General features: G+C 52.4%; 1 protein-coding gene across 7 annotated transcripts; it reads right to left on the bottom strand.

Annotated features, from left to right (window-relative positions):
• Positions 1–3: 3 nt before the first annotated feature.
• PPP1R12C (protein phosphatase 1 regulatory subunit 12C) lies at positions 4–19,913 on the bottom strand. Of its 7 annotated transcripts, none has more exons than XM_077193302.1 (13): positions 19,569–19,913; positions 18,367–18,390; positions 17,820–17,926; positions 15,231–15,349; positions 13,031–13,190; positions 11,344–11,488; positions 8,648–8,722; positions 7,626–7,723; positions 2,854–3,026; positions 1,267–1,527; positions 1,134–1,179; positions 771–827; positions 4–128 (listed from the first exon to the last, which is right to left on the bottom strand). In XM_077193302.1, exons 1-13 carry the CDS (start codon positions 19,848–19,850, stop codon positions 17–19), a joined length of 1,659 nt encoding a protein of 552 aa, XP_077049417.1. In that variant the 5' UTR covers positions 19,851–19,913; the 3' UTR covers positions 4–16. The 7 variants fall into 7 exon arrangements, with proteins under 7 accessions (XP_077049417.1, XP_077049418.1, XP_077049420.1 ...); XM_077193303.1 differs by lacking the exon at positions 18,367–18,390 and adding an exon at positions 18,021–18,044; XM_077193305.1 differs by lacking the exon at positions 18,367–18,390 and having other exon boundaries at positions 1,267–1,401; positions 1,481–1,527; positions 17,820–17,950; positions 19,569–19,912.
• Positions 19,914–19,934: the final 21 nt, after the last annotated feature.

The following is a 19,934-nucleotide window of genomic DNA, read 5'->3' as shown; positions in this document are numbered from 1 at the left end:
TGATTTTGGGGTGAATTCAGGTGATTTTGGGCCCCACCTGGGTCGCTCTCCGTGCCTGCCTCATCAGGCGGCTCCGGGCCTTGCGCTGCGACTCCGATTCCTCATCCCGGGCTGGGGGCTGGAACGGCCTGGGGGGATTGGGGGGAAAAATGGGGATTTTGGGGGAAAAATGGGGATTATGGGGATTTTGGGGAAAAATGGGGATTTTGGGAGGAAAAATGGGGATTTTGGGGGAAAAATGGGGATTTTGGGGGGAAAATGGGGATTTTGGGGGGAAAAATGGGGATTTTGGGGGGAAACGGGGATTTTGGGGGAAAACGGGGATTTTGGGGATTTTGAGGGAAAAACGGCGATTTTGGGTGCGGTTTGGGGAATTGGAGGGGATTTTGGGACAGGGAAAAAGCAAAATTTGGGGAGGTTTAGGGTCAACAGGGACTTTGGGGAAATTTGGGGGATTTGAGGGGATTTTTGGGACCTAGGGGGGATTTTGGGGGTCCCAGGGGGGATTTTGGGGTCCCAGGGGGGATTTTGGGGTCCCAGGAGGGATTTTGGGGTCCCAGGAGGGATTTTGGGGGTCCCAGGGGATTTTGGGGGGTCCCAGGGGATTTTGGGGGGTCCCAGGGGATTTTGGGGTCCCAGGGGGGATTTTGGGGATCCCAGGGGGATTTTGGGGGTCCAAGGAGGATTTTGGGGATCCCAGGGGGATTTTGGGGGTCCCAGGGTTTTTTTGGGGGGTCCCGGGGGTTTTTGGGGTGGGGGAGGGGCCTCACCTGCGCACCCTGGGCTCGGGGGGGTCCCGGGGGGCTCCGGGCGGGGCGGGGGCGGGGCTGTGGGGGGAGGGGCAGCAGCATCAGCCCCTCCCCCTTTGAAGCCCCTCCCCCTTTTAAATCCCTCCTCCTTAAGCCCCTCCCCCCTTTTTAATCCCTCCTCCTTAAGCCCCTCCCCCTTTTTAATCCCTCCTCCTTAAGCCCCCTCCTCTTTAAGCCCCTCCCAGTTTAAAGCCCCGCCCCTTTAAGCCCCTCCCCTTTAAATTATTCCCCTTTTAAGCCCCTCCCCTTGACCATTCCCTCCCTGGTTCAAGCCCCGCCCATTCAAAGCCCCGCCCCCCCCCCGGCCCCTCCCCCCGGTCTCACCTGGGGGGTCTCTGGGTGGGGGAGGGGCGGCGGGGGGCTCCGGACCCTGCGGGGGGGGGAGGGGCCGTGAGGGGGCGTGGCCCAGCCCCAAATGAGGGGGCGGGGGTTTATTCAAAAGGGGGCGTGGCCTCACCGTGGGCGGGGCCTGCAGGCGCGGGGAGGAGGCGGAGCGGCGCACGGGGGGCGGGGCCTGGGCGGGGGGCGTGTCCCGGGCGGGGCCTGGCCACGCCCCCAGGGAGCCGGACCTGCAGAGAGCCCCGGGGGGGGGCTGGGGGGGCGGTGGGGGCGGGGCCACGCCCTGGCCCCGCCCCTTTGCCCCGAGCTGAGGGAGGGGGGAGGGGCCTTACCGGCAGTGGGGGGGCGGGGCCGTTGGGGGGCGGAGCCTCGGGGGGCTCTGGGGGAGGAGGGGGAGGGGCAGTCAGAGACCCCGCCCCCTCTGAGAGCCCCAAAATCCCCTAAAATCACCCCAAAATAACCCAAAAAAACCCCCCAATATTACCCCAAAATCAGCCCAAAATCACCCCAAAATAACCCAAAAAAAACCCCAAAATCCCCGCAAAATCAGCCCAAAATCCCCCGAAAATAGCCCAAAAAAACCCCCCAAAATCACCCCAAAATAATCCCAAAATCCCCCAAAATAACCCCAAAATTCCATTTCCTCCCCCAAATTCCCCTTTTACCACCCAAAATTCCCCTTTTTTCACACTAATCCCCCCCAAATTCCCCAATTTCTCCCAAATTCCCCAATTTTCCCAATTCCGTTTCCCCCCATTTCCCCCAATTCCCTGTTTTTCCCCCGTTTTCCCCCATTTTCCCCAAATTCCTGTGTTTTATCCCTGTTTTCCCTTGTTTTTCCCCCATTTCCCCCCATTTTTCCGATTTCCCATGTTTTTTCCCCCATTTTTCCCATGTTTTTCCCCATTTCCCCCATTTTTCCCGTTTATTTCCCCGTTTTCCCCCATTTTTCCCATTTTCCTGCTTTCCCCCCCCATTTTTCCCATGTTTCTCCCCCCGTTTATTTCCCCCATTTTTCTCCCCATTTTTCCCAGTTATTTCCCTGTTTTTCCCCCATTTTTCCCCATTTTTCCCATTTCTCCCCCATTTTTCCCATTTCCCCGCTTTTTCCCCCCATTTTCCCCCGTTTTTTCCCCGTTATTTCCCGGTTTTTTCCCCCATTTTTCCCATATTCTACCTTTTTTTCCATTTCCCCCATTTTTCCCCCCAATTCCCGTGTTTTTCCCAAATTCCCGCTTTTCCCCCCCATTTCCCCCATTTTTCCCATTTTGACCCCATTTTCCCCCATTTTTCCCCCATTTTTCCAATTTCCCCCCATTTTTCCCATTTTCCCCCATTTCCCCCCCCATTTTCCCCATTTTTCCCATATTCTCCTATTTTTCCCATTTTCCCACTTTTTCCCCCCATTTTTCCCCCCATTTTTCCCGCCTTTTTCCTCCCATTTTCCTCCCATTTTTCCCCGTTTTTTTTCCCCATTTTCCCCCATTTTTCCCCGTTTTTCCCGGTTTTTCCCCCCACCATTTTCCCGCCATTTTCCCCCCCATTTCCCCCATTTTCCCGCCATTTCCCCCCCATTTTCCCGCCATTTCCCCCCCATTTTTCCCGCCATTCCCCCCATTTTCCCCCCCATTTTCCCGCCATTTCCCCCCCCATTTTCCCCCCATTTTCCCGCCCTTTCCCCCCCATTTCCCCGCCCATTTCTCACCCCCGCGCTGGGGGCGGGGCTCCCCCTCAGGCCCCTCCCCCTCGCTCTCCTCGCTCTCGGCCCCGCCCCCTCCGGGGGGCTGAGGGGGGGGGGCAGCGCCCCCCTCCCCCACCCGCTCCCGGGCCTGCAGCAGCGACCGCTTCTCCCGGGAGCTGCGGCGGGACAGCGACGTTCTGGGGCCAAAAACCCCGATTTTGGGCAAAAACACAAATAGAGAAAATTATAAATTCAGTTTGAGCGAAAAAAACGCGAAAATCGGTGAAAAAAACGGCGATTTTAGGGGCAAAAATGGGGATTTTAGGGGCAGAAATGGGGGTTCTGGGGCTTCTCCCGGGAGCGGGACAGCGACGTTCTGGGGCAAAAAACCCCGATTTTGGGCAAAAAACACAAATAGAGAAAATTATAAATTCAGTTTGAGCGAAAAAACCGCGAAAATCGGTGAAAAAATGGGGATTTTAGGGGCAGAAATGGGGGTTCTGGGGCTTCTCCCGGGAGCTGCGGCGGGACAGCGACGTTCTGGGCAAAAAAACCCGATTTTGGGCAAAAACGGAAATAGAGAAAATTATAAATTCAGTTTGGGCGAAAAACCGCGAAAATCGGTGAAAAAACGGCGATTTTAGGGGCAGAAATGGGGATTTTAGGGCAAAAATGGGGATTTTGGGGCTTCTCCCGGGAGCTGCGGCGGGACAGCGACGTTCTGGGGCAAAAAACCCCGATTTTGGGCAAAAACACAAACAGAGAAAAATGTAAACTCAGTTTGAGCGAAAAAATGGGGAAAATCGGTGAAAAAACGGCGATTTTAGGGGCAAAAATGGGGATTTTGGGCTTCTCCCGGGAGCTGCGGCGGGACAGCGACGTTCTGGGGCAAAAAAACCCGATTTTGGGCAAAAACACAAATAGAGAAAATTATCAACTAAATTTGAGCGAAAAAACCGCGAAAATCGGTGAAAAAACGGCGATTTTAGGGCAAAAATGGGGATTTGGGGGCTTCTCCGGGAGCTGCGGCGGGACAGCGACGTTCTGGGGCAAAAAACCGAGATTTTGGGCAAAAACGGAAATAGAGAAAAATGTCAACTAAATTTGAGCGAAAAAATGGGGAAAATCGGTGAAAAAATGGGGATTTTAGGGGCAGAAATGGGGATTTTGGGGCTTCTCCCGGGAGCTGCGGCGGGACAGTGACGTTCTGGGGCAAAAAAACCCGATTTTGGGCAAAAACGGAAATAGAGAAAATTATCAACTAAATTTGAGCGAAAAAACCGCGAAAATCGGTGAAAAAACGGCGATTTTAGGGGCAGAAATGGGGATTCTGGGGCTTCTCCCGGGAGCTGCGGCGGGACAGCGACGTTCTGGGGCAAAAAACCGAGATTTTGGGCAAAAACGGAAATAGAGAAATGATAAATTCAGTTTGAGCGAAAAAACCGCGAAAATCGGTGAAAAAATGGGGATTTTAGGGGCAGAAATGGGGATTTTAGGGGCAGAAATGGGGATTTTGGGCTTCTCCCGGGAGCTGCGGCGGGACAGCGACGTTCTGGGGCAAAAAAACCCGATTTTGGGCAAAAACGGAAATAGAGAAAATTATAAATTCAGTTTGAGCGAAAACCCCGCGAAAATCGGTGAAAAAATGGGGATTTTAGGGGCAGAAATGGGGATTTTGGGGCTTCTCCCGGGAGCTGCGGCGGGGACAGCGACGTTCTGGGGCAAAAAACCCGATTTTGGGCAAAAACACAAATAGAGAAAATTATAACTAAATTTGGGCGAAAAAACGGGGAAAATCGGTGAAAAAACGGCGATTTTGGGCAAAAAACCCGGGGATTTTAGGGGTCCAGGGGGGTTTTGGGGTATTTTTGAGGGAGTTTTTGGGGTAATTTCTGGGGTTTTTGGGGTATTTTTGAGGGAGTTTTTGGGGTCATTTCTGGGGTTTTTGGGGTATTTTTGAGGGAGTTTTTGGGGTCATTTCTGGGGTTTTTGGGGTATTTTTTGAGGGAGTTTTTGGGGTCATTTCTGGGGTTTTTGGGGTATTTTTGAGGGAGTTTTTGGGGTCATTTCTGGGGTTTTTGGGGTATTTTGGGGGAGTTTTTGGGGTAATTTCTGGGGTTTTTGGGGTATTTTTGGGGGAGTTTTTGGGGTCATTTCTGCGGTTTTTGGGGTATTTTGGGGGTTTTTGGGGTATTTGGGAGGGGATTTTTTGGGGTAATTTTGGGGGTAATTTGGGGCTTTTGGGGTGATTTTGGGGTTGTTTTGGGTTATTTTCAGGGGTTATTTTTGAGGTTATTCCGGGCGTTTTTGGGCTGGTTTTGGGGTAATTTCGGGGTTATTTTCAGGGGTTATTTTTGGGGTAATTCTGGGATTGTTTTTTGGGTTATTTTCAGGGGTTATTTTTGGGGTTGTTTTGGGTATTTTCAGGGGGTATTTTTGGGGTAATTCCGGGCATTTTTGGGGATATTCTTGGGGTAATTTCGGGGTCATTTTTTGGGTAATTCCGGGCAGTTTTGGGGTTGTTTTGGGAGTAATTTCAGGGGTTGTTTTTGGGGTAATTTTTGGGGTAATTTCGGGGTTATTTTTGGGTCAATTCCGTGCGTTTTTGGGGTTATTTTTGGGCCATTCCGTGCATTTTTGGGGTTATTTCTGGGTTATTTTCAGGTTTATTTTTTGGGTGGATCCCGGTCGTTTTTGGGGTTATTTTTGGGGTAATTTCAGGGTAATTTTTGGGGTTATTTTTGGGTCAATTCCGTGCATTTTTGGGGGTTATTTTCGGGTCAATTCCCTGCGTTTATGGGGTAATTTTTGGGGTTATTTTTGGGTTATTTCTGGGTTATTTTTGGGGTTATTTTTGGGGCAATTCCGCGCGGTTTTGGGGGTATTTCTGGGTTATTTTCGGGGTTGTTTTTGGGTTTATTTTTGGGTCAATTCCGTGCATTTTTGGCGTTATTTTCGGGGTTATTTCTGGGGTAATTCCGGTCGTTTTTGGGCTATTTCAGGGTAATTTTTGGGTCGATTCTGCGCGTTTTTGGGGTTATTTTTGGGGTTATTTTTGGGTTATTTCAGGGTTATTTTTGGGTTATTTCAGGGTAATTTTCAGGTTGATTTTTGGGTCAATTCCGCGCGTTTTTGGGGTTATTTTTGGGGTTATTTCAGGGTTACTTTTGGGGTTATTTTTGGGCTATTTCAGGGTAATTTTTGGGTCAATTCCGGTCGTTTTTAGGGTTATTTTTGGGCTATTTCAGGGTAATTTTTGGGTTATTTTTGGGTCATTTCAGGGTTATTTTTGGGTGGATTCCGGTCGTTTTTGGGGTTATTTTGGGGTAATTTTGGGGTCATTTCAGGGTAATTTTTGGGTTATTTTTGGGTTATTTCAGGGTAATTTTTGGGTGGATTCCAGGCGTTTTTGGGGTTATTTTCAGGGTTATTTTTGGGTTTATTTTTGGGCTATTTCAGGTTAATTTTTGGGGTAATTCCGGGTTATTTTTGGGGTTATTTCCGGGTTATTTTTGGGTTTATTTTTGGGCTATTTCAGGGTAATTTTGGGTTATTTTCAGGGGTTATTTTTGGCTATTTCAGGGTAATTTTGGGGTAATTCCGCTCGTTTTTGGGGTAATTTTTGGGGTAATTTTTGGGTTATTTTTGGGCTATTTCAGGGTAATTTTTGCGTTATTTTCAGGGGTTATTTTTGGGCTATTTCAGGGTAATTTTTGGGTTATTTCAGGGTAATTTTCAGGTTAATTTTGGGGTAATTCCGGTCGTTTTTGGGGTAATTTTTGGGTTTATTTTTGGGTTATTTCAGGGTAATTTTTGGGGTAATTCCGGGCGTTTTTGGGGTTATTTCTGGGGTAATTTCGGGTTATTTTTGGGGTAATTTCTGGGTTATTTCAGGGTTATTTCAGGGTAATTTTCAGGTTAATTTTGGGTAATTCCGCTCGTTTTTGGGGTTATTTTTGGGGTAATTTTTGGGTTATTTCAGGGTAATTTTCAGGTTAATTTTGGGGTAATTCCGGGCGTTTTTGGGTTATTTTTGGGGTCATTTCAGGGTTATTTCAGGGTTATTTTTGGGCTATTTCAGGGTAATTTTTGGGTCAATTCCGGTCGTTTTTGGGGTCATTTTTGGGGTAATTTCAGGGTTATTTTTGGGTCATTTCAGGGTTATTTCAGGGTAATTTTTGGGTTATTTTTGGGCTATTTCAGGTTAATTTTGGGGTAATTCCGGGCGTTTTTGGGGTTATTTTCAGGGTTATTTTTGGGGTAATTTTTGGGTCATTTCAGGGTCATTTTCAGGTTAATTTTGGGGTAATTCCGGGCGTTTTTGGGCTATTTCAGGTTAATTTTGGGGTAATTCCAGGCGTTTTTGGGCTATTTCAGGTTATTTTTGGGGTAATTCCGGGCGTTTTTGGGGTTTATTTTTGGGGTAATTTTTGGGCTATTTCAGGGTTATTTTTGGACTATTTCAGGTTAATTTTGGGGTAATTCCGCTCGTTTTTGGGGTTATTTTTGGGGTAATTTTTGGGTCATTTCAGGGTAATTTTCAGGTTAATTTTTGGGGTAATTCCGCTCGTTTTTTGGGTTTATTTTTGGGTTATTTTTGGGGTCATTTCAGGGTTATTTCAGGGTATTTTCAGGTTAATTTTGGGGTAATTCCGGGCGTTTTTGGGGTTTATTTTTGGGTTATTTTTGGGGTCATTTCAGGGTTATTTCAGGGCTATTTCAGGGTTATTTCAGGGTCATTTCAGGGTCATTTTCAGGTTAATTTTGGGGTAATTCCGGGCGTTTTTGGCTCTCACCGTCGGTGCTTGCTGCCCCCCGTGGGGGGAGGGGCTCCCTCGGGCTCCGGCGCCGCCGGGGGTGGGGGAGGGGCCCCCGGGTCCTTCAGGCTGCGGAGCTGGGGGGGAGGGGGGGGAGGGGCGGTCAGGGACCCCCCGGAGGGGGAGGGGCCCTGGGGAGGGGGGGGAATTTGGGGAATTTGGGCTTTTAGGGAGATTTTGGGGCGGTTTGGGGCTCTTGGGGTGAATTTTGGGGTTTTGGGGTGAAATTGTGGATTTTGGGGTGGTTTGGGTGGTTTGGGGCCCTTGGGGTGAATTTTGGGGGTTTTGGGGGTGAATTGTGGATTTTGGGGTGATTTGGTCTGAATTTGGGGCTCTTGGGGTGAATTTTGGGGTTTTTGGGCGAATTTGTGGATTTTGGGGTGTTTTAGGGTGATTTTGGGTGTTCTGTGTGATATTGGGGTGAATTTCTGTGATTTTGGAGTGAATATGGGTGATTTCGGTCTGAATTTGGGGTGAATCTGTTGATTTTTGGGGTGATTTCAGGTGTTTTTGGGGTGAATCTCTGCATTTTTGGGGTGAATCCGTGCATTTTTGGGGTGATTTCAGATGTTTTTGGGTGATTTCATGCATTTCTGGGGTGATTTCAGTTGTTTCTGGGGTGAATCTCAGCGTTTTTGGGGTGAATTTGTCCATTTTTGGGGTGAATTTCTGCATTTTTGGGGTGAATTTGTGCATTTTTGGGGTGAATCTCTGCGTTTTTGGGGTGAATCTCTGCGTTTTTGGGGTGATTTCAGATGGTTTTGGGTGAATCTGTGCGTTTTTGGGGTGATTTCAGGCGTTTTTGGGGTGAATTTGTGCATTTTTGGGGTGAATCTGTGCGGTTTTGGGTGAATCTCTGCATTTTTGGGTGAATCTGTGCGTTTTTGGGGTGATTTCAGGCGTTTTTGGGGTGAATCTGTGCGTTTTTGGGTGTGAATTTGTGCATTTTTGGGGTGATTTCAGGCGTTTTTGGGGTGAATCTGTGCGGTTTTGGCTCTCACGTGGCTCTGGCGCCGCTGCAGCTCCTCCAGCAGGGGCAGGGTCTCCTCATCCGCCAGGTCACAGGGACGCTGCCCTGCGGAGGGCACACGCTGGGAAACGACCCAAAACCGCCCCAAATACCCAAAAAAACACCAAAATAACCCCAAAACCACCCAAAAATAAACCCAAAAATAACCCCCAAAATAACCCAAAAATACCCCCAAAATACCCCAAAACAACCAAAAATAACCCCAAAAATCTCCCAAAAAAACCCTCAAAACAACCCAAAAATAACCCAAAAAAACCCAAAATAACCCCCAAAATAACCCCAAAAATAACCCAAAACCACCCAAAAAATGTCCCATTAAAAACCCCAAAATAACCCCAAAAATAACCCCAAAAATAACCCCAAAAATAACCCAAAAATAACCCCCAAACCACCCAAAAATAACCCCAAAATAACCCAAAAATAATCCCAAAACCACCCAAAAACACCCCCAAAATAACCCAAAACAACCCAAAAATAACCCCCAAACCACCCAAAAATAACCCCCAAAATAACCCAAAAAAACACCAAAATAACCCAGAAATGTCCCATAAAAAACCCAAAAATAACCCCCAAACCACCCCAAAATAACCCAAAAATAACCCAAAAATAACCCCAAAAATATCCCAAAAAACACTCCAAAATAACCCCAAAATAACCCCAAACCACCCAAAAATAGCCCATAAAAACCCCCAAAACAACCCCAAAAATAACCCAAAAAAACCCCAAAAATAACCCTAAAAATCCACCAAAACAACCCCAAAATAACCCCAAAATAACCCCAAAATAACCCCAAAATAACCCAAAAAACCACCAAAAATAACCCCCAAAACCACCCAAAAATAACCCCCAAACAACCCCAAAAATAACCCCAAACCACCCAAAAATAACCCCCAAAATAACCCCAAAATAACCCAAAAATAACCCCAAAAATAACCCCAAAAATCTCCCATAAAAAAACTCAAAAATCTCCCATAAAAAACCCCCAAAACAACCCAAAAATAACCCCAAAATAACCCAAAAATAACCCTAAAAATCCACCAAAACAACCCCAAAATAACCCCAAAAACAACCCCAAAAATAACCCAAAAAACACCCCCAAAATAACCCCAAAACCACCAAAAATAACCCCAAAAATAACCCCAAAAATAACCCCAAAAATTAACCAAAAAAACACCCCCAAAACCACTCCAAAAATCCCCCCAAAATAACCCCAAAAATAAACCAAAAATAACCCAAAATAACCCAAAAATAACCCCAAAATAACCCCCAAACCACCCAAAAACCACCCCCAAAATAACCCCAAAATCTCCCATTAAAACCCCCAAAAATCCCCCAAAACAACCCCAAGAATGTCCCATAAAAAAAACCAAAACCACCCAAAAATCCCCCAAAACAACCCCAAAAATCTCCCATAAAAAACCCAAAATAACCCCAAAATCCCCCAAAACAACCCCAAAAATGTCCCATAAAAAACCCAAAAAAATCTCAAAAAATCCCAAAAATTCTCAAAAAACGCCCAAAAATTCCAAATAAAATTCAAAAAAAAAAAATCCAAAAAAATCCCCAAAAAGATCCCAAAAATTCCCCAAAAAACCCTGAAAAAATTCAAAAAAATCCAAAAATTCCCAAATAAATTCCAAAGTCTCCCCACATTGTTCTGGGGGCTGATGTCGCACAGGTGCTCGCACAGCAGCCAGCACGGCCCCGAAAAATTCAAATAAAATTCAAAAAAAATCCCAAAAAATCCCCAAAAATCCCCAAAAAATCCAAAAAAATCCCAAAAATTCCCAAATTTCCCCCAAATAAATCCCAAATCTCTCACCACGTTGTTCTGGGGGCTCATGTCGCACAGGTGCTCGCACAGCAGCCGGCATGGCCCCAAAAAATCCAAATAAAATTCAAAAAAAATTCAAAAAAAATCCCAAAAAATCCCCAAAAAACCCTGAAAAAAATCCCAAAAATCCCCAAAATTCCCGAAATAAATTCTAAATTTCTCACCACGTTGTTCTGGGGGCTCATGTCGCACAGGTGCTCGCACAGCAGCTGGCACGCCCCAAAAAAATCCAAATAAAATTCAAAAAAAATCCAAAAAAATCCCAAAAAATGCCCAAAAAAATCCCAAAAAAATCCCAATAAATCCCAAATAAATTCCCAAATCTCTCACCACGTTGTTCTGGGGGCTGATGTCGCACAGGTGCTCGCACAGCAGCCTGCATGCCCCAAAAAAATCCGAATAAAATTCAAAAAAAATCCCAAAAAATCTCAAAAAATCCCCAAAAAATCCCCCAAAAAATCCCAAAAATTCCCAAATAAATTCTAAATTTCTCACCACGTTGTTCTGGGGGCTGATGTCGCACAGGTGCTCGCACAGCAGCCGGCACGCCCCAAAAAATCCAAATAAAATTCAAAAAAAATTCAAAAAAAATCCCAAAAAATCCCCAAAAAAATCCCAAAAAATCCCCAAAAAATCCCAAATTTTCCCCAAATTTCCCCCAATTTCTCACCACGTTGTTCTGGGGGCTCATGTCGCACAGGTGCTCGCACAGCAGCCGGCACGCCCCGAAAAATCCAAATAAAATCCGAATAAAATTCAAAAAAAATCCCAAAAAATCCAAAAAAATCCCAAAAAAATCCCAAAAATTCCCAATTAAATTCTAAATTTCTCACCACGTTGTTCTGGGGGCTCATGTCGCACAGGTGCTCGCACAGCAGCCTGCAGGCCTCCTCCACGCCCCAGTGCGCGGCCGCGTGCAGCGGCGTCCACCCGTCCTTGTCCCGCACGTCGGGGTCGTAGCCGGCGGCCAGCAGCAGCCTGGGACCCCAAAAATGGCACAGAGTGAGACAAAGTGACCCAAAAACGGCACAGAGTGAGACAAAAGTGACCCCAAAATGGCACAGAGTGACCCAAAAGTGACCTGGGACCCCAAAAATGGCACAGAGTGAGACAAAGTGACCCAAAACCAGCACAGAGTGAGACAAAAGTGACCCCAAAAACGGCTCAGAGTGAGACAAAGTGACCCCAAAAATGGCACAGAGTGACCCAAAAGTGACCCCAAAATCGGCACAGAGTGAGACAAAAGTGACCTGGGACCCCAAAAATGGCCCAGAGTGAGACAAAGTGACCCCAAAAATGGCACAGAGTGACCCAAAAGTGACCCCAAAATCGGCACAGAGTGAGACAAAAGTGACCTGGGACCCCAAAAATGGCCCAGAGTGAGCCCAAAATGGCCCAGAGTGACCTGGGACCCCAAAACGGCTCAGAGTGAGCCCAGAGTGACCCCAAAAACGGCACAGAGTGGCCCAAAAGTGACCCCAAAACCGGCCCAGAGTGACCCAAAAATGGCACAGAGTGAGCCAAAAGTGACCCAAAACAGCCCAGAGTGAGCCTAAAGTGACCTGGGACCCCAAAAACGGCCAAGAGGGACCCCAAAACTGGCTCAGAGTGACCCAAAAGTGAGCCCAAAACCAGCCCAGAGTGAGCCAAAAATGGCCCAGAGTGAGCCCAAAGTGACCCCAAAACCAGCCCAGAGTGACCCAAAACCGGCCCAGAGTGACCCAAAACTGGCCCAGAGTGACCCAAAAATGGCCAAGGTGAGCCCAAAACCAGCCCAGAATGACCCCAAAACCAGCCCAGAGTGACCCAAAAATGGCCCAGAGTGACCCAAAACAGCCCAGAGTGACCCAAGAGTGACCCCAAAACAGCCCAGAGTGACCTGGGACCCCAAAAATGGCCCAGAGTGACCCAAAAGTGACCCCAAAACCGGCCCAGAGTGACCCAAAAATGGCCAAGGTGAGCCCAAAACCAGCCCAGAATGACCCCAAAACCAGCCCAGAGTGAGCCAAAAATGGCCCAGAGTGACTCAAAAGTGACCCCAGAAGAGCCCAGAGTGACCCAAAACCGGCCCAGAGCGAGCCAAAAGTGACCCCAAAACCGGCCCAGAGTGACCCAAAAACCCCAAAACGCCCCAGATTTCCCCGTTGTTGTCACCTCATGACCTCGATGTAGCCCTTGGCGGCCGCCACGTGCAGGGCGCTGGCCCCGGTGGGGACAGACCCCAAAAACCCTCAAAAAATCCTCAAAAATCCCGGAAAAAAATCCAAAAAAATTATATAAAATACCAACACCCTCAACAGCCCCAAAACGCCCCAAATTTTCCCAATTTTTGTCACCTCATGACCTCGATGTAGCCCTTGGCGGCCGCCACGTGCAGTGCGCTGGCCCCGGTGGGGACAGACCCCAAAAACCCCCCAAAAACCCCCAAAACATCCCGGAAAAAAATCCCAAAAAATTCCTAAAAAATCCCAGAACACCCAAAATCCCCCAAAACGCCCCAAATTTGCCCGTTTTTGTCACCTCATGACCTCGATGTAGCCCTTGGCGGCCGCCACGTGCAGCGCGCTGGCCCCGGTGGCCGGGTGGGGACAATCCCGGAGCTGCCCCGAGTCCAACCAGAGCCGCGTGTCCCGCAGCATCCGCTCCTCCTCGGCCCGCTTGGCTGCTGCCACCTCCACACCTGGGCAGGGAGAGCACAGGTAACACACCTGGGCACAGCTGGACACACCTGGGTACACCCTGAGTACACCTGGGTACACCTGGGTACAGCCTGACCCTGCCCAGGTACACCTGACCCCAACCAGAGCCGCGTGTCCCGCAGCATCCGCTCCTCCTCGGCCCTTTTAGCTGCTGCCACCTCCACACCTGGGCAGGGAGAGCACAGGTAACAACAGCTGACACACCTGGGCACAGCTGGACACACCTGGATGTACCCTGAGTACACCTGGATATACCCTGAGTACACCTGGATATACCCTGAGTACACCTGACCCCACCCAGAGCCGCGTGTCCCGCAGCATCCGCTCCTCCTCGGCCCTTTTGGCTGCTGCCACCTCCACACCTGGGCACAGGTAACACACCTGAGCACAGCTGGGCACACCTGGATGTACCCTGGGTACACCTGGATATACCCTGGGTACACCTGACCCCAACCAGAGCCGCGTGTCCCGCAGCATCCGCTCCTCCTCTGCCCTTTTGGCTGCGGCCACCTCCGCACCTGGGCACAGGTAACACACCTGACACACCTGGGCACAGCTGGACACACCTGGATATACCCTGAGTACACCTGAGTACACCTGACCCCAACCAGAGCCGCGTGTCCCGCAGCATCCGCTCCTCCTCGGCCCTTTTAGCTGCTGCCACCTCCACACCTGGGCACAGGTAACAACAGGTGACACACCTGGGCACACCTGGGCACACCTGGATATACCCTGAGTACACCTGGATACACCCTGGGTACACCTGACCCCAACCAGAGCCGCGTGTCCCGCAGCATCCGCTCCTCCTCAGCTTGTTTGGCTGCTGCCACCTCCACACCTGGGCAGGGAGAGCACAGGTAACAACAGGTGACACACCTGGGCACACCTGGGCACACCTGGGCACACCTGGATGTACCCTGAGTACACCTGGATATACCCTGGGTACAGCCAGAGCCGCGTGTCCCGCAGCATCCGCTCCTCCTCGGCTCGTTTGGCTGCTGCCACCTCCACACCTGGGCACAGGTAACAACAGGTGACACACCTGGGCACACCTGGGTACACCCTGAGTACACCTGGGTACAGCCTGACCCTGCCCAGATACACCTGGGCACACCCAGACACACCCTGAGCACACCCAGATACACCTTGAGCACACCTGGGCACATCTGGGTACACCTGGGCACACCCTGACCACATCCAGATACACCCTGAGCACACCTGACACACCTGGGCACACCTGGATGTACCCTGAACACACCTGGACACACCTGAACACACCCGAACACACCTGAACATGCCTGAACACGCCACCTCCACACCTGGGCATAGGGGGAGGGCACCTGAGCACACCCAGACACACCTTGAGTACACCTGGGCATGCCTGGACACGCCCTGAGCACACCTGAGCATGGAGAGCACACCTGAGCACAGGTAACACATCTGGGCACACCTGACCACACCCTGACCACACCCAGATACACCTGGACACACCCTGAGTACACCTGGGCATGCCTGGACACGCCCTGAGCACACTTGAGCACACCTGGGCATGGAGAGCACACCTGAGCACAGGTAACACATCTGGGCACACCCTGACCACACCCAGACACACCCTGAGCACACCCAGATACACCTGAGCACACCTGGACACGCCCTGAGCACACCTGGGCACACCTGGACACACCCTGACCACACCCAGATAGACCTGAGCACACCTGGACATGCCCTGAGCACACCTGGGCACACCTGGACACGCCCTGACCACACCCAGCCACGCCCACTTGCAGACCACACCTCAACCAACCCTAACCCCAACCCATGGCCCCGCCCACCCCAAACCACGCCCCCAACCCTATGCCCCGCCCACCACTGTGAGGCCCCACCTTCCCCAAATGAGGCCCCGCCCACCCCTGCACTGTAGCTCCGCCCTCAGCAGCCCCGCCCACCCCTGAGGCCCCGCCCACCCCTGCGCTTTAGCTCCGCCCTCAGCAGCCCCACCCACCCCGGTAAGCCCCGCCCACCCCTGCGCTGTAGCTCCGCCCTCAGCAGCTCCTCCAGGGCCTCGTCCTCGGCCACCTCCAGCGGCAGCTCCAGGTCACAGGTGACAGCGGCAGCGTCTGCGCCGTGATCCAGCAGGTACCTGGGGACAGGTGAGGGGCACAGGTGAGGGGGACAGGGAGGGACAGGGGAGGGACAGGTGAGAGGGACAGGGAGGGACAGGTGAGCACAGGTGAGGGACGGGGGGACAGGGGGGTCACAGGTGACAGCGGCGGCATCGGCACCGTGATCCAACAGGTACCTGGGGACAGGTGGGGACAGGTGAGGGACAGGGAGGGACAGGTGACCTTGGGGGGGGACAGGTGAGGGACAGGGGAGGGGGACAGGTGACCTTGGGGAAGGACACAGGGGGGTCACAGGGGGGTTTGGGGGTCACAGGTGACAGCGGCAGCGTCTGCGCCGTGATCCAACAGGTACCTGGGGACAGGTGGGGACAGGTGAGAGGGACAGGGGGGACAGAGGAGGGACAGGTGAGAGGGACAGGGGGATTTGGGGTCACAGGTGAGCACAGGTGAGGGACAGGTGAGGGACAGGGAGGGACAGGGGAGGGGAGGGACAGGTGAGCAAAGGTGAGGGACAGGGGGGTTTGGGGTCACAGGGAGGGACAGGGAGGGACAGGTGAGGGACAGGGGGGTCACACAGGGGGGTTTGGGGTCACAGGTGAGCACAGGTGAGGGACAGGGGAGGGACAGGGGGGTCACAGGGGGGCACAGGTGAGGGACAGGGAGGGACAGGGGGGTCACAGGTGACCTTGGGGGGTCACACAGGGGGGTTTGGGGGTCACAGGTGAGGGACAGGTGAGCACAGGTGAGGGACAGGGAGGGACAGGTGAGGGACAGGGGGGTCACAGGTGACCTTGGGGGGGTCACACAGGGGGGTTTGGGGTCACAGGTGACCTTGGGGGGGTCACAGGTGACCTTGGGGGGGCACACAGGGGGGTTTGGGGGTCACAGGTGGGGCTGGGGGGGTTCCAGGTGAGTCTCCAGTGATTCCGGGGGGGTTTCAGGTGTTCTGAGCTGGTTTCGGGGGTTTTTGGGTGTGTTTTGGGTGGTTTTGGGTGTTTTTTGGGGTGGTTTTATGGGTGTTTTTTGGGGTTTTTTTGGGTGGTTTTGGGGTGTTTTTTGGGGGTTTTTTTGGGTGTTTTTTGGGTGTTTTTGGGGGTGTGTTTAGAGTCATTTTGGGGTATTTTTGGGGACGTTTTCAGAAAATTTTGGGGTGTTTTACAGGGTATTTTGGGGATATATTTGGGATATTTCCAGGATATTTTGGGGGATGATTCAGGGATATTTTGGGGATATTTGGGGGATATTTCGGGGATATTTGGGGGATATTTCAGGGATATTTTGGGTGTATTTCGGAGCTATTTGGGGCTCTCACTGGGTGATGTGCCGGCAGCCGCAGGCCGCAGCCACGTGCAGGGGTGGGGGATTTTGGGGATATTTTGGGGGATTTTGGGAACATTTCCAGGATATTTTGGGGGATATTTTGGTGGATATTTTGGGAATATTTCCAGGATATTTTGGGGACATTTCCAGGCTATTTTGGGGGGTATTTTGGGGATATTTTGGGGGATATTTCGGGGGATATTTTGGTGGATATTTTGGGGGATATTTTGGGGGTATTTGGGGGATATTTTGGGGGATGTTTCAGGGATATTTTGGGGGATATTTCCAGGCTATTTTGGGGATATTTTGGTGGATGTTTCAGGGATATTTGGGGGATATTTCAGGGATATTTTGGGTGTATTTCGGAGCTATTTGGGGCTCTCACTGGGTGATGTGCCGGCAGCCGCAGGCCGCAGCCACGTGCAGGGGTGGGGGATTTTGGGGATATTTTGGGGGATTTTGGGAACATTTCCAGGATATTTTGGGGGATATTTTGGTGGATATTTTGGGAATATTTCCAGGATATTTTGGGGACATTTCCAGACTATTTTGGGGGGTATTTTGGGGATATTTTGGGGGATATTTTGGGGGATATTTTGGGGGTATTTGGGGGATATTTTGGTGGAAGTTTCAGGGATATTTTGGGGGATATTTTGGGGCTATTTTGGGGATATTTTGGGGATATTTCAGGGATATTTGGGGGATATTTGGGGGGATATTTGGGGGATGTTTTGGGGATATTTGGGGGATATTTGGGGCTCACTGGGCGATGTGCCGGCAGCCGCAGGCCGCAGCCACGTGCAGGGGTGGGGGATTTTGGGCATATTTTGGGCATATTTTGGGGGATGTTTTGGGGATATTTTGGGGATATTTTGGGGATATTTTGGGGATATTTTGGGTGCATTTCAGGGGTATTTGGGGCTCACTGGGCGATGTGCCGGCAGCCGCAGGCCGCAGCCACGTGCAGGGGTGGGGGATATTTCCAGGATATTTTGGGGATATTTTGGGGATATTTTGGGTGCATTTCGGGGGTATTTGGGGCTCACTGGGCGATGTGCCGGCAGCCGCAGGCCGCAGCCACGTGCAGGGGTGGGGGATATTTCCAGGATATTTTGGGGATATTTTGGGGGTTATTTTGGGTGTATTTCAGGGCTATTTGGGGCTCACTGGGCGATGTGCCGGCAGCCGCAGGCCGCAGCCACGTGCAGGGGGGTCCAGCCCTCGTTGTCGGCCTGGTTGACGTCGGCGCCGCTCTCGACCAGGAACTGCACGACCTCCATGTTCTCATCTATGCAGGCCTGGGGACATTGGGGACACCATTGGGGACAATGGGGACACCTCTGGGGACACCCCCAGGAACTGCACGACCTCCATGTTCTCATCGATGCAGGCCTGGGGACAATGGGGACATCATTGGGGACACCATTGGGGACAATGGGGACATCAGGGACACCCCCAGGGACAGCCCCAGGAACTGCACGACCTCCATGTTCTCATCTATGCACGCCTGGGGACAATGGGGACACCATTGGGGACATCAATGGGGACACCCCCAGGAACTGCACGACCTCCATGTTCTCATCTATGCAGGCCTGGGGACACCATTGGGGACAATGGGGACATTGGGGACACCATTGGGGACATTGGGGACATCAATGGGGACAATGGGGACACCCCCAGGGACAGCCCCAAACCCCCCCAGGAACTGCACGACCTCCATGTTCTCATCGATGCAGGCCTGGGGACACCATTGGGGACATTGGGGACACCATTGGGGACAGTGGGGACATCATTGGGGACAGTGGGGACACCCCCAGGGACAGCCCCAGGAACTGCACGACCTCCATGTTCTCATTGATGCAGGCCTGGGGACATTGGGGACATTGGGGACATTGGGGACATCAATGGGGACAATGGGGACACCCCCAGGGACAGCCCCAGGGACTGCACGGCCTCCATGTTCTCATCAATGCAGGCCTGGGGACAATGGGGACAATGGGGACATTGGGGACACCATTGGGGACAATGGGGACAGTCCTGGGGCCATCATTGGGGACACTGGGGACACCCTTGGGGACCTTTAGGACCTTGGGGACGCCCCCAAGGCCCCCCCAGGCCTACCCATGGACCGCCCAAAGCTCCGCCCACTCCACCTCAAGCCCCTCCCACTCCTGGCAGAGCTGTCGCTCACACAGAAGCCACGCCCCAGCAGCTTGGAGACCACGCCCACCCACACGGTGCCCGCTGTGGAACCACGCCCCATTTAGACCACGCCCACCAAACACATTGGAAGTGTTGTGACCTCAATAACCACGCCCCTTTTCTCGGACCACGCCCCAATTTTACCCATGCTCCGCCCCTTTTACAGGCCCTGCCCACCAAGCAGACAACACTTCCCCGTGACCACGCCCCCTTTGCAACAAGCCACGCCTTTTTCTAACCAAGCCCCGCCTCTTTCAACATGCCCCACCCCCAATACAGACGGCGGTCCCTTTAAATCTAACCACGCCCCTTCTCCAAACTCCGCCCACCTTATGCAGAAGCCTGTTGTATTGCCCCGCCCCTCTCCATTTTAGCCCCGCCCACCTGGTGCGGCGCGCTGAACCCATCCGCGTTAGCTCCGCCCGTTCGCTTTAGCCCCGCCCCTCTCCCCTTTAGCCCCGCCCACCTGGTGCAGCGCGCTGATCCCGTCCGCGTTGTCCCCGCCCTTTCGCTTTAGCCCCGCCCCTCTCCCCTTTAGCCCCGCCCACCTGGTGCAGCGCGCTGATCCCGTCCGCGTTGTCCCCGCCCGTTCCCTTCAGCCCCGCCCCTCTCCCTTTTAAGCCCCGCCCACCTGGTGCGGCGCGCTGATCCCGTCCGCGTTGTCCCCGCCCGTTCCCTTTTAGCCCCGCCCCTCTCCCCTTTAGCCCCGCCCACCTGGTGCAGCGCGCTGATCCCGTCCGCGTTGGCCCCGCCCAGCAGCGCGCGCCCCCCGCCCTCGGGCGCCATGACCATGGCGCGCGCCTCGGCCAGCTCCGCGCCTGCGCAGACCGCTCGGAACTCGGCCTGGCGCTCGAAGCGCACCCGGGGCGGGCCCGGCCTCGCCGCCGCCTCCCCCGCGCCCGGCGCCGCCGCCGCCGCCTCCTCCCAGCGCCGCAGCTGCTCCCGACGCCGCTCCCGGGCCGCCGCCGCCGCCGCCGCCGCCGCCGCCGCCGCCATGGCGGGGCCGGGGCCGCCGCTCCGGGAGGGGGCGGGGCCGGAAGCGGCGGGGGCGGGGTCGCCATGGCAACGGCGCGCGCGCGC

The sequence above is a fragment of the Agelaius phoeniceus genome, chromosome 37 (genome assembly GCF_051311805.1).
Source record: "Agelaius phoeniceus isolate bAgePho1 chromosome 37, bAgePho1.hap1, whole genome shotgun sequence".
NCBI lineage: Eukaryota > Metazoa > Chordata > Aves > Passeriformes > Icteridae > Agelaius > Agelaius phoeniceus.
This window is presented reverse-complemented; position numbering and strand designations above follow the sequence as displayed.

Bases quoted from the DNA above. Each gene is read 5' to 3' on its own strand.
- PPP1R12C (XM_077193302.1), bottom strand. From the start codon at position 19,850: ATGGCGGCGGCGGCGGCGGCGGCGGCGGCGGCGGCGGCCCGGGAGCGG. The intron at 13,191-15,230 runs GTGGGCGGGGCT...CTCCCTGCCCAG, and splicing joins GGCGGAGCTACAGCGCAGGG to GTGTGGAGGTGGCAGCAGCC. The intron at 11,489-13,030 runs GTGACAAAAACG...TTGGGGTCCCAG, and splicing joins GGCTACATCGAGGTCATGAG to GCTGCTGCTGGCCGCCGGCT.